Source organism: Callospermophilus lateralis, chromosome 18 (assembly GCF_048772815.1).
Source record: "Callospermophilus lateralis isolate mCalLat2 chromosome 18, mCalLat2.hap1, whole genome shotgun sequence".
Lineage (NCBI taxonomy): Eukaryota > Metazoa > Chordata > Mammalia > Rodentia > Sciuridae > Callospermophilus > Callospermophilus lateralis.
The window spans coordinates 2,047,303-2,060,660 of record NC_135322.1 but is presented as its reverse complement, the minus strand read 5'-3'; the positions used below and the strand labels follow the sequence as shown (position 1 = coordinate 2,060,660).

The 13,358-nt window shown below is 58.6% G+C and overlaps 3 protein-coding genes across 10 annotated transcripts; all 3 read left to right on the top strand.

The window, feature by feature from the left end:
- Positions 1-2,767: 2,767 nt before the first annotated feature.
- Positions 2,768-12,241, top strand: Ccdc106 (coiled-coil domain containing 106). Of its 6 annotated transcripts, none has more exons than XM_076838057.2 (6): positions 2,768-3,061; positions 9,133-9,207; positions 9,333-9,440; positions 9,532-9,708; positions 11,001-11,207; positions 11,729-12,241. In XM_076838057.2, exons 2-6 carry the CDS (start codon positions 9,177-9,179, stop codon positions 12,043-12,045), a joined length of 840 nt encoding a protein of 279 aa, XP_076694172.1. In that variant the 5' UTR covers positions 2,768-3,061; positions 9,133-9,176; the 3' UTR covers positions 12,046-12,241. The 6 variants fall into 6 exon arrangements, with proteins under 6 accessions (XP_076694172.1, XP_076694174.1, XP_076694176.1 ...); XM_076838059.2 differs by lacking the exon at positions 2,768-3,061 and adding an exon at positions 8,271-8,485; XM_076838061.2 differs by lacking the exon at positions 2,768-3,061 and adding an exon at positions 8,306-8,481.
- Positions 2,978-5,022, top strand: Znf580 (zinc finger protein 580). 3 transcript variants are annotated; one of them, XM_076838063.2, is made up of 2 exons: positions 2,978-3,061; positions 4,007-5,021. In XM_076838063.2, the coding sequence occupies exon 2, from the start codon at positions 4,019-4,021 to the stop codon at positions 4,535-4,537; it is 519 nt and encodes a 172-aa protein (XP_076694178.1). In that variant the 5' UTR covers positions 2,978-3,061; positions 4,007-4,018; the 3' UTR covers positions 4,538-5,021. The 3 variants fall into 3 exon arrangements, with proteins under 3 accessions (XP_076694178.1, XP_076694180.1, XP_076694179.1); XM_076838065.2 differs by having other exon boundaries at positions 3,024-3,061; positions 3,949-5,022; XM_076838064.2 differs by lacking the exon at positions 2,978-3,061 and adding an exon at positions 3,384-3,473 and having other exon boundaries at positions 4,007-5,022.
- Positions 5,221-7,369, top strand: Znf581 (zinc finger protein 581). Its single transcript, XM_076839158.2, has 2 exons — positions 5,221-5,281; positions 5,856-7,369. The coding sequence occupies exon 2, from the start codon at positions 5,875-5,877 to the stop codon at positions 6,466-6,468; it is 594 nt and encodes a 197-aa protein (XP_076695273.1). The 5' UTR covers positions 5,221-5,281; positions 5,856-5,874; the 3' UTR covers positions 6,469-7,369.
- Positions 12,242-13,358: the final 1,117 nt, after the last annotated feature.

Genomic DNA, 13,358 nt, shown 5'->3' with positions numbered 1-13,358 from the left:
CTAGAGGAAGGGACTGGTGATGGAGACAGTGTTGCTATGAGCTGGGAGTCAATGTTGATGGGGTGGGTTGGGGGAGAAGTGTGAAGTGCCAGCCAATAGGATGGCCTTTCCTAACCTGGGACCAGGCAGATGCAGGTGCCGTCTCACCTTCAGATGTGTGATCTTCGACCACTGTGTGATATCTTCTGTAGAATAGGGATCCTCGTGGCATTTGATTGGTGAGTCTGCTTTGAGTGTTCTGCACATTAGCAATGACTGTCCCTGAATAAGGGCTTAATAAATATTGGTCAGTGTTGCTATTTTCTGATACTGGGGTGGGGCGAGTATAGCTCTCATGGGTGCAACTAGTTAATGGAAACTTGAGAGCAGGATCAGGGTGGGAGACTCAGATTGGGTAGCTGTTCCTGTTGACCAGTCATTCTCAACCAGGAGTAGTATTGCCCCTAGAGAACACTGGGCAATGTGGAGAGACTTCTGAGTTGTCACCACTAGAGCTTGGGGGATTGTGCTCCACATCTGTAGTGTACAGGATGGGCCCAGAATGAATGATCCAGCCCAAAATGTCACTGCTGAAGTTGAGAAGCCTGGGTAGACGGAGGGCACAGTTGAAGTTTGTGGGAATGGTGACCCAGAAAGCAGAAAGGGTAACAAACTCAAGTGTCTCCAATGTGCAGGCAAGTGAACAGGTGGGTGAGGTGGGTCAGGTGACCAGAGCAGGGGTGGAGCCCTTTAGACCAGGCAGGCCCTTAGTTTACCAGTCTCCAATGTCCCTTTCCCCTAGATGTGTCAGGTGTTCAGTGTCAGGGATGGCTGTTGTAGACATAAAATTACCAAAGCAGGAGGACATCTAAGGCAATGATGTACAGTAGAAGTAGAATGAGCCACATATGAAATTTTAAATTTTCTAGTAGTTATGCTAAAAAAGGAAAAGGAGCATGCACCATTAATTTTAATACATGCCTCATGTAAACCAGTATGTATCCAAAATTGTATTTCAGAATATTCAATATAAAAATTAGGTTGAGCGCAATGGCACAAGCCTGTGATCCCAGTGGCTTGGGAGGCTGAGACAGGAGGATTGTGAGTTCAAAGACAGTCTCAGCAAAAGCAAGGTGCTAAGCAACTCAGTGAGAAACTGTCTGTAAATAAAATACAAAATAGGGCTGGGGTTGGGGCTCAGTGGTCAAGTGCCCCTGAGTTAAATCCCTGGTACCAAAAAGAAAAAAAAAATATATATATATATATAAAAATTATTCACATGATAGTTTACTCCCCCCCCCCAACACTAAATCTTTGGAGTCTGTAGGGAATTCTGCACTTAAGCACATTTTATTGCAGATTAGATGTGTCAGGTGCTCAGTGCCAGGGATGGCTGTTCTAGACAGCACAAGGTTGAGGGAACTTTAATTTTAGCCTAATATAAAATTGTTTGGATCACTTGAGGGTTTCTGGATAGGAGACTTTTTCAGTTCCAGCTGATTGTTGCCACATCTGGGGATGTTTATTTCCATGTGTGCCTGGGAATTCGAATCTGTGCACTTTCTGGCATTTGAAATTTGAAATATCTGGCATTTGAAATAGTGGAATAAAAAGCCCCAAACCAAAACTACAACCACCACCACCACCACCACCACCACCACCACCACCACAATAGCCGTTGTAATCAAATCAAACATGATGATCCCATTTTGGCCCTCAGGCTTCAAGTTTGAACTGGTTGAGGACAGAATATGTAGTGACCCCATAGGATAGGTAGCTAGTACCCACTGTGGCTATATAGATTTAAATTGAGGACTTAGTCAAATTTGTACTTATCGTTAGAGGCATTAACCTCATTTGAGGTGAGCAAGAGCCCCACGTGGCTAGGCTATGACCTCACAGAGTAGACAGAGCATTACAGCCATTAGAGATGTGCTGGACAGCTCCCTAGAAGAAGAGAGCTGGGGTTCAGGTTCTGGTCCTCGAGTTGGGCACGAGAGAAGGGTTCCCTTCTTTTCCTCTGCCGCTTCCAGCTGCTACTGCCGCTCTGCCCCGACTCCTGTGTCGGTGATGCGTGGCTCCCTGGCCGCGCTCTGTGTGAAGCGCCTACCTACTCATCACTTCTCCGCGCACCCTGCAATTTCTCAGCGTACGCCTGGGCCAGGGCTCCAGCAGCCCGAGAGGGTCCCCGCAAGCACTGTTGACACCTGGGCCTCCCAGTGCTTCTGTGCCAGGGAGGCGCACCCGGGCCCCATCCCATGTTCTGCCGACGCCCTTCCAGATCACAGCCAGCTGGCAGTAAGCACCTGGGCGCTAGGCTTGCTGCAGGGCGGCCACTTCCCCACCTGCCGGGTGGGAGGCCCGCCCTTCCCCCCTGCATATCCCGCACTGCCTGGCCTTCTCTGGGCCTCGGTTTTCCCGCGTGTTGGGTGGGAAGCGCACAAGTTCACACCTCTGTACACAGCAGTGACCGGCCTACTCTGGGCTTCAGGTCCCCACGCGTCCACAAGAAAGTATCACACCTCCCCACCAATAAATCTAGCAAACTCCAGGCCCAGTTTCCCCATGTGCCCACCCAAAATATCACATGTTCCCACCCGCACATCTGGCAACTGGCCTCCTGGGTCTCTGTTTCCCCATTTGCGGACGGGAGAATCCTGGCTATTCACATCAGCAAAAGGCTGGCCTCGACCTCTGTCTCCCCATTTGCTCCATCGACAGAAATATCCCTAGGGCCTTCAGAACGACGGAACTGCTCAGCCAGGGAGGTGGACCGGAGCAGGAGAGCCGGGCCGGGCCGGGCCTTTGGCAGGTCCTCCAGGCCCCTCGAAGCTCCGCGGCTGTCCCCCGGTGAGGGGCCGACTCCGGCGGCGGAACCTTCGTGCGGGGCGCGCGTGTTCCCCGCCGGCGCCCTTTCCCAGGGACGCCGCCGCCCCTCGCGCCCCCGCGCCCCAGTCCCGCTTACCCGGCGCCGCCGGCCCGGAGTTGCCCGGAAGCTCGGTCCCACCGCGGCGCTCGCCAGGGCAAGCCCGGGCCGCCGGGACCTCGGCCCGCTCCCGGACCCGAGAGGCCGCTGCACCGGGTACGGGGCAGGGATGGGGGAGGAGCCGGCCTTGGGGCCGACGGGCTGGGCGGTGGGGCGGGGACGCCGCCGCCGAGGGGCTCCGGGGCAGGGCGCTCCGCGGGGTGGGGCGGGGCTGGGGGCGCCCGGCGGCGGGCCGCCGGGGCGAGAGGCGGGAGGGGCGGGGAGGGGAGGCGTGCCAGCTGCACTCCGAAGGAGGGACGCGGGGCTCGGGAGGGGCCTGTGGGAGAGGGCGGCGGCCCGGGGGAGAGGAAATAAAGATGTCGGTGTCATCGGTAGCGGCGGGGGCACTCTCGGGGGAACGGAGCAGGTAGCAAGTGGGGGGCTGGATGTACAAAAGGAAGCGGGTGAGGCGTCCTAGGGGCTGTCGGTGAAGAGAGGCCAAGTGGAGAGAGCAGGGTGAGGCCTTGAGGTGCGACTCGTGGGGACAGCAGAGGAGCCTTGGGTGAATTTGGGGAATTGGGTTAGTAGGACTCTGGGGAAGTACCCGGGGAGGCGCGGGGTGGCCGAGATGGGGAGGCCCCGAGGGCATCTAGTAGGTGGGGACTCTGAGGGAAAGACGCAGCCCGGGCTGCAGCTGAGCGGTGGGGACAGGAATGGACAGGTGGGGACGTCCTGGAGGCCACAGGGCTAGGGGGGTGAGGTAGGAGACACCCCTGCTCGGACATTGGTTCCCACGTGGGGAACGGGAGGGCGATGCCTGCAGAGGGAGAGCCAGGAGGAAGGGCAGGGTGGAGCGGGACTTGGTAAGCCCGGTTGGAGTGGCCGGGAGCAGATGGAGGGAGGCTGGAGATCTGGGCTGGAGTGCGTTCTTATTTTGTAGAGCGGTAGGTCAGTGGCGCGGAAAGGGTGACAGGCCGCGAGAATGGGGACGCCTTCCCTTTTAGGCAGCTTTTCCTGAAAGGAAGAGGTGATCTTAACTTCTCTCCCCTCCGCCGCTCCCAGCTGCCGCTCCAGATGCTGCTGCTGCCGCCGCGGCCACCCCACGCTCGGTCCTCCTCTCCGGAGGTCATGGACCCACCGCCCCCCAAGGCTCCCCCATTCCCCAAGGCGGAAGGCCCCTCATCCACGCCTTCCTCGGCGGCGGGGCCCAGGCCCCCGCGGCTGGGCCGCCACCTGCTCATCGACGCCAACGGGGTCCCCTACATGTACACGGTGCAGCTGGAGGAGGAGCCCCGGGGACCGCCCCAGCGCGAGGCGCCCCCGGGAGAGCCCGGCCCTCGTAAAGGCTACAGCTGCCCGGAGTGCGCCCGTGTCTTTGCCAGCCCGCTTCGGCTGCAAAGCCACCGTGTGTCGCACTCGGACCTCAAGCCCTTTACCTGCGGCGCCTGCGGCAAGGCCTTCAAGCGCTCCAGCCACCTGTCGCGGCACCGGGCCACGCACCGCGCCCGCGCGGGCACTCCGCACGCCTGCCCGCTCTGCCCGCGCCGCTTCCAGGACGCCGCGGAGCTGGCGCAGCACGTGCGCCTGCACTGAGCCCGAACCTGCGCCGACCTGCCCTCTCTGGGCCACCACGTCTGACCCACACAGCGCCACTCCCACATACACTCCCCAGTTCTGCCGAGGTTACTGCCTTACCCTGTGCCTCGGTTTCCCCGTGTACCCAAAGGAAGAAACAGCATTCCTTCCTCCCCCTTCCCCCTAGCTGTGTGATGTAGACCAAAGTTGTTGCCCCTCCCTGGGCCTGGGAGCCAGTAGGAGTTGGGCTCCTGTCTGGCTGTGCTTTGTGAGCCTTTGCAAACGACGCGATCTCTCTGAGCCTTGTTTTTCGGCTCTCTCAAGTGGTGAATGGTTGTTGTCTGCATAGAAGGCAGAGAAAAGAGCACCGGCACGGTCTGGTTCGTCTCAGTACCTCCCCCTTCTGCCCATGACCCCCCCCTCCCCAATTCGTTGCTCAATAAACATTCCTCACTCCACTTTCAGGCTCCTACTTGCGTGTGTACTGGGACAGGGCAGGGGGTTAAGACCGGACCTTGGGCACCCAGGAACCTTCTTCTCGGTGTGTGTTTCCAGCCGGCGCCCATTCCCTAGCTCTCAGGTGCCCCGCCTCCACCATCCTCCCCTGGACCCTCATCTTTTTCCCCCTGACCCTCGCTCCTCTCACCCAGTGCCGCCAGCTCCTGGGGACTTCCAGAGGTCCCCGTCCCGCCGCCGCCTGAAGCTGCGAAGGCAGCTCGGGGTCGTCTGGAGCCGCCCGGACATTAGAGGCTGCTGCACCGGGTACGGGGCGGGGCGCGAGGGAGCCGAGCGGGGGCGGGGCCGTGCTCGGCACCTGTGCTGGGCTGGGAGGCCCGGCCCGCGGCGTCCCAATCCGGCTTTTCCGAGAGCTGGTGGCGCCAAAAGGCTCTGCAGGCGGCAGGCGAGGGCCGTGGACCGGGGCGGGCCGGTGGAGAGCTCCAGGGCCTAGGAAGAGGTGTGGGGTGGAGAGGCGCGGACTAGAGGGAGCCTGGAGGTATGGGATGGACCCTCACCTAGACCCGGGTCGGGCCATAGCCTGGGAGAGGCCGGAGCCATAGAGGGGCAGTTACCTGAGAAGGGCAGAGGGGTAAGGGGAGCAAGGTCCCGGTTGTGCATCAAGAGAGAGCGCCTATGAGTACGGTGGGCAGTGGAGACCAGAAGACAGGAGACCTCGCCCGCCTTGCAGAGGGTCACAGAGTCCAGTACTGGGTAGAGAGATTGAGGGGCAGCAAAATGCAGAGGTCCTGGTAGGGCACATAGAGGGGAAAGAACTGAACCCGTGGTTCCGTGCTCCTCTGTGCTGTGCAAACTTCTCATCCTCTCTCCCATCCACCAGGCCTCAGCCACCCCTCCGGATGCTGGTGCTGCCGTCCCCTTGCCCCCAGCCCCTGGCGCTTCCCTCTGTTGAGGCCATGGAGGCCCCTCCCCCTCGGACAGGCAGGTCCCCTGAACCTGGACCTTCCTCCTCCACTGGATCTCCCCAGACTTCGTCCCCTCCAAGGCCCAACCACTACCTTCTCATTGACACCCAGGGTGTCCCCTACACAGTGCTGGTGGACGAGGAGTCGCAGAGGGAGCCTGGGGCTGATGGGGCTTCAGCGCAGAAAAAGTGCTACAGCTGTCCTGTGTGCTCCAGGGTCTTCGAGTACATGTCTTACCTTCAGCGACACAGCATCACCCACTCAGAGGTGAAGCCATTCGAGTGTGACACCTGCGGGAAGGCATTCAAGCGGGCCAGCCACCTGGCACGGCACCACTCCATTCATAGAGCCGGTGGTGGGCGACCCCACGGCTGCCCGCTCTGCCCTCGCCGCTTCCGGGATGCGGGGGAGCTAGCCCAGCACAGCCGCGTGCACTCCGGCGAGCGCCCGTTTCAGTGCCCACACTGCCCGCGCCGCTTTATGGAGCAGAACACGCTGCAGAAGCATGCCCGGTGGAAGCATCCATGATCTGGTATCATGCATCCCAGGGTTGTAGGACTACTGAAGCCCTGAGACACTTGTGGAGGTGCAGGCCTGCTCTCAGGGCCCTGGACACAATGAAACTGGCCTCCTCTGGAAGTGATTCCCTTCCTGGAGGAGGAATCCCTAAGCCACTGCTGCCAGCTCGGTGCTTTAGAGCTGTGATGGGCACAAGTGAGCCCTCACACAGAATGGGGTCCTTTGGCTCTGAAGACCTGGGGCGGTCCATGATAGAGCCCTGACTGGAGGGGCCAAGGGAGAAAATGTTGTGCCTGAAAACTTGCCCCTTCAAGAAAGCAGCCCTTGGGAGGCCCCACTGTCTTCCTGAGGCCACTATGCTGACACTGGGCAGGGTCCAGACCTGCCTTCTTTTCCCAACCAGGACTTGAGGCTGGACACCCAATAAACAGCTTCACACTCTGAGCACTTATTCTTGGAGACTGCATCTTGGACCTTCTTTGCTTACCACCTAGTAGAACCTGCCTCCTGTGGTCCTTGGCTGTCCTGGTTAGGGAATAGGACTGTTGGCCTGCCCTAGGGTCAGGCTCATCTCAGCTCCTGAAGATTTGTGTCATCTGGAAGAGTGTTTTAAAACTTTCTTTAAACATAACCCACTGTAACATACATGTTTTATATGAAGCCCAATATACAGATACACAAAATGTATGTAAAACGAGTTTCTTCAACAATAGCCACCTTTAGTATGTGCAGGGCCCCTTGATTTTTTTTTTCTTTTCTTTTTTTACTATTTTTATTTTAAATGTAGAGTCCACCCTACTATATTAAATTCTCTGCCCATGAACCTGCAGTTTGGAAAACACTGATCTAGGGCAGATGGCTCCCCCTGGACCTTCTGATCCAGGCTGCAATTTATCTGTAAGTGAAGCAGGAGGGGGATGGTTGCAGTTCTCTTGCTTGGAGCAGACATTCAGACTCTCTTCGAAGGGTTGAAACCTTGCTCTCATAAGGCCTTCACGGTCCCAGAGTACAGGTACTGCTGGTGAATGGGAAGAGAGGAGGTGGAATTGAGCTTTGAGCTTAATAAATATCTGCCTTCTTAGCGCATCTTCCTTGCCTATTTTGTGCCAGGCACTGTGCTGGGCTTACTTTCCTGTTCCGACCTCTTTTGGGGCAGAAAAATTAATGTCCTGTATGCACTCCCCAGAGTGGGAAAGAACATCCCAGGGACTGTTCACACCCCTCTGTCTGACCTTAGATAAAACCAACATCGCTGAGATCTTGAGCCCTGTATGTGGCCAGGTATTAGGCTGAGTTTTTGTGTGTCATCTCAGCATTATCACAAGGAACCTAGTTGGGATTGTAATCTCCCCACTTAACAGGTGAGTAAATGGAGGCTGGGGACTGGACTCCAACTGTTCCACAGCAAGCTCCTGGTCACCTTTATGGGGTTGGTGGTGACTGTTTTTGGACCTCATTTCCAGGTGAGGGGTAACTCTCACTCCACTTGCCATCCTGGTCCGACATCCCTGGAAACCTTGGTTTCTGGTTGAGAGAGATGGGATCATACCAGCCAGTTCCTGGAGAATCGCTAAGAGTGGATTCTCCTCTCTTCAATTTTCCTGGCTTGCTTCTCCCTTCTCCCTGCGAATTCCCCAGTCGACTAGACACTGGGGGACCCCCGGAGCTGCGCCAGCTCTTCAGGATGGGAATTTCTTGACGTTCCCTGCCTGTTCTATGAGGGAAGGCGGGGGGAAGTACTTCAAGGGGCCATCGCGCAAGTGCGGCCTTAGCCTCCGCGCAAACGGCGGGCCTCACCTGGGAGCTGGGACTTCTAGAGGAGGCGCGCCAGGCAGGCTGGACGGGGCAAGTCCCCGCGTCCCTGCCGGCTACGCTGCCCAGTTCCGAGACGAGCCCCCAATCCCCGGCGTGCTCGCGGGTGGGCGCTTCTCTTCGCTCCCTGTGACACTTTGCAGACGTTCCCCGGCGCCAGGCAGGGGCGCCGCTTCCACCGTCGGTCCCTGGGCCGGATTCCGCGCGCGGGTGGGTGAGCGCGGGGAGCCCCCCCCCCCACCCCGGCTCCTCGGACCCCGGGAAGCCATTGGTGGGGTATGGTGGCCGCATTCGCACCCCTGGCCTGAGCGCGCCCTGCTGGGACCCTTTTCTATGACTGTCCTCTCCCACTCGCGGGACAAAGGGCGGGGGCGGGGGGGGGGAGCTCATCCCCACGCGTGACCTTCTCCCACACTGTGCACGTGTCCCCCGCCACGGGAAAAAGGCCCTGCTTGCCCACGCGAGTGCTGGGGAGGGGCGTGGGGTGCCTGAGGGAGGAGGCAGCGGTGTGGGCTGGACTGCCACCCCATGCTTGGAAGTTGGGGAGGTCTCCCTTCACTGTACCTAAGGCTTTTTTGGAGTGGAAAATGGTCCGTGGTGGGAGTCCTTCACATTCAGGCCAGTGTGACCCTGCTGTGTGGATCCCAGGGGGAACCCAGCAATTCTCCCTATGTAACAGGGGTCCACGGCCCCAGCTAACTTCTCCCCAGAACCTACGTGTCTGGGTCCTCAGCACCTTCATTCAAGAGGAGTCTGGAGTATAGGTCCCTTCCTCCCTCAGACCTGGGAGTCCGGGTCCTTTCTCATTTCCAAGGAGTGAGGCCAGGACTGACCCCACTTGTGGCTGCTGTTTCTGTCCAGTGCCCCTGAGGCGCTCAGCTGCTGGGTCTGCAGGAAGCTTCGTTATGAATGACCGAAACATCCGTAGGTGGACAAGTGAGGAGCCTCCCTTCCCCAACTTGGCCCATCATCCCTGTCCCTCCTTCCTGGGCTGCTGTGGTTGGGGGTGTTGAGAGGCCCTGAGTCATCCCTAGGGGACCATCACGGCCTCTCCTCTACAGTGAAGAAGGACGAGGAGGCTTTGGAGATCTCCATCCCCTTTGATGAGGCGCAGCGCCTAGACTCACAGATCTTTTACAGCCTCAGTCCCTCCCGGGGGAACTTCGACGGTGAGCTAAGGGCTTGGAGGTTTGGTTAGCTGGGGTGCTGCCCTGTGGTGGTGTGTGACTGGGGACCCTTTCCCCTCCCTGCTATCCCTAGAGCCTCCAGAGGCTGCATCCCCCACACTGGCCCTGATGAACGGCGTCAAGGCCCAGCTGCACATGGCCTTGGAGAGGAACTCCTGGCTGCAGAAGCGCATTGAGGATCTGGAAGAAGAGAGGGATTTCTTGCGGTGTCAGCTGGACAAGTTCATCTCCTCTGCCCGGATGGACACAGGTGGGGGGCACTGACACAGTTGCCCCCAATCCGTCCTACCCACAGGCTGAGGCCCCACTGTGTGGTTGGCTTGGTGGGGTCCTGGCATCTCGGTCCTGTCCACTAATTTACTGCTCAGCTTCCATCTTGCTTGAAATCCAGGACCTCCCATCCCCCAGGATCTCTTCCGTTCCAGTGGACTGCCCCACACCCCATCAGCCCCCAGCCCCTGTGTCCTAGGATAATCTGGAACCTGAGTCCAGGTTCCTCTTCCTTTTCCCTAGAGGACCACTGCAGTCCTTTGGGTTCTTCAGAGGACCTTGCCCTGCATCCCAGCTATCTTTTCAAGCATCCAGGCCTCCAAGGCCTTCTGTGCCCCAAAGTGACTTGTCTTCCTACCTACCCTGTCCCTTATCTTGGTTAATGCTCCTTCCTCTTCAAAGAGCTTCAACTCTCTGCAAGTGGAGTCAGCCTCTAACCTGGGGACCTTTTTGGTGATCATAGAATCTGTTCTCCCAACCACTTTGCCTTACTCTGCTGTAATTCATGGCCAGCAGCAGCCTCCCAAGGCCAGTTTGTGATTGTCCTGTTGGCAATGTTCTGACCACTATTCCAGCTTGTTCCCTAGAGAGTCAGGGCTTTCCTTTGCCAGATCTCGAGCCCGTCTTGGAGAACTCAACTCTGTGCACCTCCCAACCTCAACTGGGTTCCTTGCAAACTTCCTAGCTGGTAACTGCCTCCAAAGCCTGGGCAAGGGTCTTGTGGTGTTTGAGGTCTGTTACTAGTGACCATAGGATTATGGATCTGTACTTTCCTGTCTCTCTACACTGAGGGTTTCGTCCTGGGTGACTGCCTTGGATGACAGGACTCTCTGGGTCTCGGCTGCTGTCTGGGTATCCTTAGCCAGAAACTTGGTTTTTAGGGGTCTGACACCACCCACCAGGACCAAGGCCTTATCTGGCTTCTGAGTTTCAATACTCAACACTCGGAACCCCACATGGTTAAGATCTGCCTGAAGTCCAGGTCCCCAGACCTCTGGAACAGCCCTCCTCCAGGCCTCCAACTTTAGGAGCTTGGAAAAGGGGGTCCACCCATGCCCACCTCCTAAGTTCCAGCTGGCCTACTCTACTCAGCATTGTCACCACCATGTGCAATGCAGTCCTTGTCTGTCTGTCTTGGTGGAGGCACCCTGGTTGGGGGGTCCAGTCTCTCACTGTGGGATGTGATCTCCAAGTGCTCCGGCCCTTTTTCTTTCCCCTGGGACCAGTGATGTGAGATCTGCAGTCCCAGTTCATGTGTCTCTGTCTCCCCAGACGACCACTGCCGGGTGAAGCCTGGGCCCCGGAGGGTTGAGGGGGACAGCAGGGCTGGTGGCGAGGCCTCAGACCCTGAATCAGCAGCCTCCTCACTCAGCGGGGTGTCTGAAGAAGGCAGTGCGGGCGAGAGGAAGAGGCGGAACCAGAAGGGAAATGCAGGCCGGAGACGCTTCGGGAAGCCCAAGGCTCGGGAGAGACAGCGGGGTGAGCAGGATGCAGGTGTCCTAGAGGTCTGGGCCCCAGACTTGCTGTGACTTCCGCAGAGCCCCGACCTAGCTAGCCTCTCCATGTGAAAAAAGACCAGACCTGGGTGCATCCTGCAGCCTTCTCCCCAACTTCACGACCTTGGTGTCTTCCTCAGAAAGAGGAGGGCCTTCCTCATAGGGTGCTCAAAAGCGGATTCACTTAAGTGGGAGGAGTGTCCGCGGGTCTGGGAACGCGTGGCTGACAGCCCTCTCTGCTTCTGTCTCTGGCCTGCCCTCTCCAACTTCCCCCTGGCCCAACCTTCTCGCGTGCGCTCCCTTCCTCCTGCTTTCCGTCTGTGCTCCCTCGTCTTTCTCCATTGCCCTCACCTGCTCTGCCTTCTTGATCTTCTCTTCCCTGCCTCCATTTCCTATCCTGTGTGTCCCTCACCCCTTCCCATGTCTGCCCTCCTGTTTCCTATTCCGCTTTCCCTATATTTCTCCCTGTCCCTGTCCGTTTGTCTGCCCTCCTTGGCTTCGCAGTGAAGGACGCTGATGGGGTTCTCTGCCGCTATAAGAAGATCCTGGGTACCTTCCAGAAGCTAAAGAGCATGTCGCGGGCCTTCGAGCATCACCGCGTGGACCGTAACACAGTGGCGCTGACCACGCCCATCGCAGAGCTGCTCATCGTGGCCCCGGAGAAGCTGGCCGAGGTGGGCGAGTTCGACCCGTCCAAGGAGCGCCTGCTTGAGTACTCGCGCCGCTGCTTCCTGGCACTGGACGACGAGACGCTCAAGAAGGTTCAGGCCCTCAAGAAGAGCAAGCTCTTGCTGCCCATTACTTACCGCTTCAAGCGGTGATGCCCGGCTGGCGCGGCCCTCCCGCCGCCCCACCCCACCCCACCCCACCCCACCCCACCCCACCCCACCCCACCCCACCCCACCCCACCCCACCCCACCTGCGGCGGCCCGCTCCCCCAGGGCTGCCACCGCACTCCACGGAGTCAGAGTTATTCAGAGAATTTAAATTAAAGAGACGTAAAAAATTTGGAATAAACTGGGCCCAGCTCTTCTTAGGAGGGGGGCGACCGTTGCCACGGAGACGGGGACGGCCAGGCGGAGCCGGGAGGTTGGGGAGGACAGGGTGTAATTAGCCCCGGAGACGTAGGAGTGGAGGGCAGGAGCTGTTGCTCAAGAAACTCGAAGGATCAGGCTCCAGAAAATAGGCGTGACACGGATCCCTGGGCTACCTGGGCAGAGGTGCGGCGGGAGCGGCCACCTGGGGGACCGGGATGTGTGGGTTTATACTGCTGCCAGTCCGCCAGGGGGCAGCATGCGAATTGGTCCTTCTCCCGGAAGTGGCATTTCCACAGTCTCCCGCGCTTCCGCGGAGAGGTGCTCACGCGCTAGCTAAGGCATCGAGGAGAGGGATGTCTAGCTTAACGGTCGGGAATTCAGCACTTTTATTCTGGGAGTGGGAGGGTAAAAACCTCGCGCATGCGCACTGTGGACCTTGGAACCCGTCGCGCTTTCGGAGCAGCCAGAAATCTCACCTCAGACGGATTTCTACGCAGGCGCAGACGCCTGTCTCGCCCCCACCGCCTCTGCCACCGTGCGCAGGCGCAGAAAGGCGCGCTGGCAACCTCCGCAGCGGCCGCGCGCTCCTTTCACCTGGCTGGCTGCTTTTGTCTCGCGCTCCTACTCAAAGCCCCCCCTGAGGTTGAGCTTTCTTTTCTTCTGCTCTCCCCACAGGGAGAGCCAGGTGCCGAGAGCCGGGACCCCGCCCCCTTTTCTGCATCCCTTCCCAGACCCTACTTGTCTCCGTCCTTCCCCTTTTCGATTCTCGACGCCGGAAGGAGCTGAAGTGACGACGGAAAAAGCCGAAGGTGTTTCCCGAGAGTGAGACCTTCCCGGAGCGGTCGGAAGGAGCCGAAGTTCTCCGGAAGGGGAGGAGCGAGCGAGTAGAACCTCCGGAAAGAGCCGAAGCTTGAAATCGAGTTTAATATCTGTAGGGGCCCGTGGGCGAGCGCCGGAAACCTTCGGAAAGGGCCGAAGTCTGGGACGGTTAGGATTGTCGGAAGTGACCGACGGCTTGGACAGAGTCGGCGAAAAAGATCGGGGTGAATCTTCGGACAAAGCCAAAGACTGAAGAAGTCTTCAGTTGGAAGAAGCCG

Coding starts and splice junctions, on each gene's coding strand:
- Znf580 (XM_076838065.2), top strand. CDS start 4,019: ATGCTGCTGCTGCCGCCGCGGCCACCCCACGCTCGGTCCTCCTCTCCG.
- Znf581 (XM_076839158.2), top strand. CDS start 5,875: ATGCTGGTGCTGCCGTCCCCTTGCCCCCAGCCCCTGGCGCTTCCCTCT.
- Ccdc106 (XM_076838057.2), top strand. CDS start 9,177: ATGAATGACCGAAACATCCGTAGGTGGACAA. Junction 9,709..11,000: donor CTCTGCCCGGATGGACACAG/GTGGGGGGCACT, acceptor CTGTCTCCCCAG/ACGACCACTGCCGGGTGAAG. Junction 11,208..11,728: donor GGCTCGGGAGAGACAGCGGG/GTGAGCAGGATG, acceptor TTGGCTTCGCAG/TGAAGGACGCTGATGGGGTT.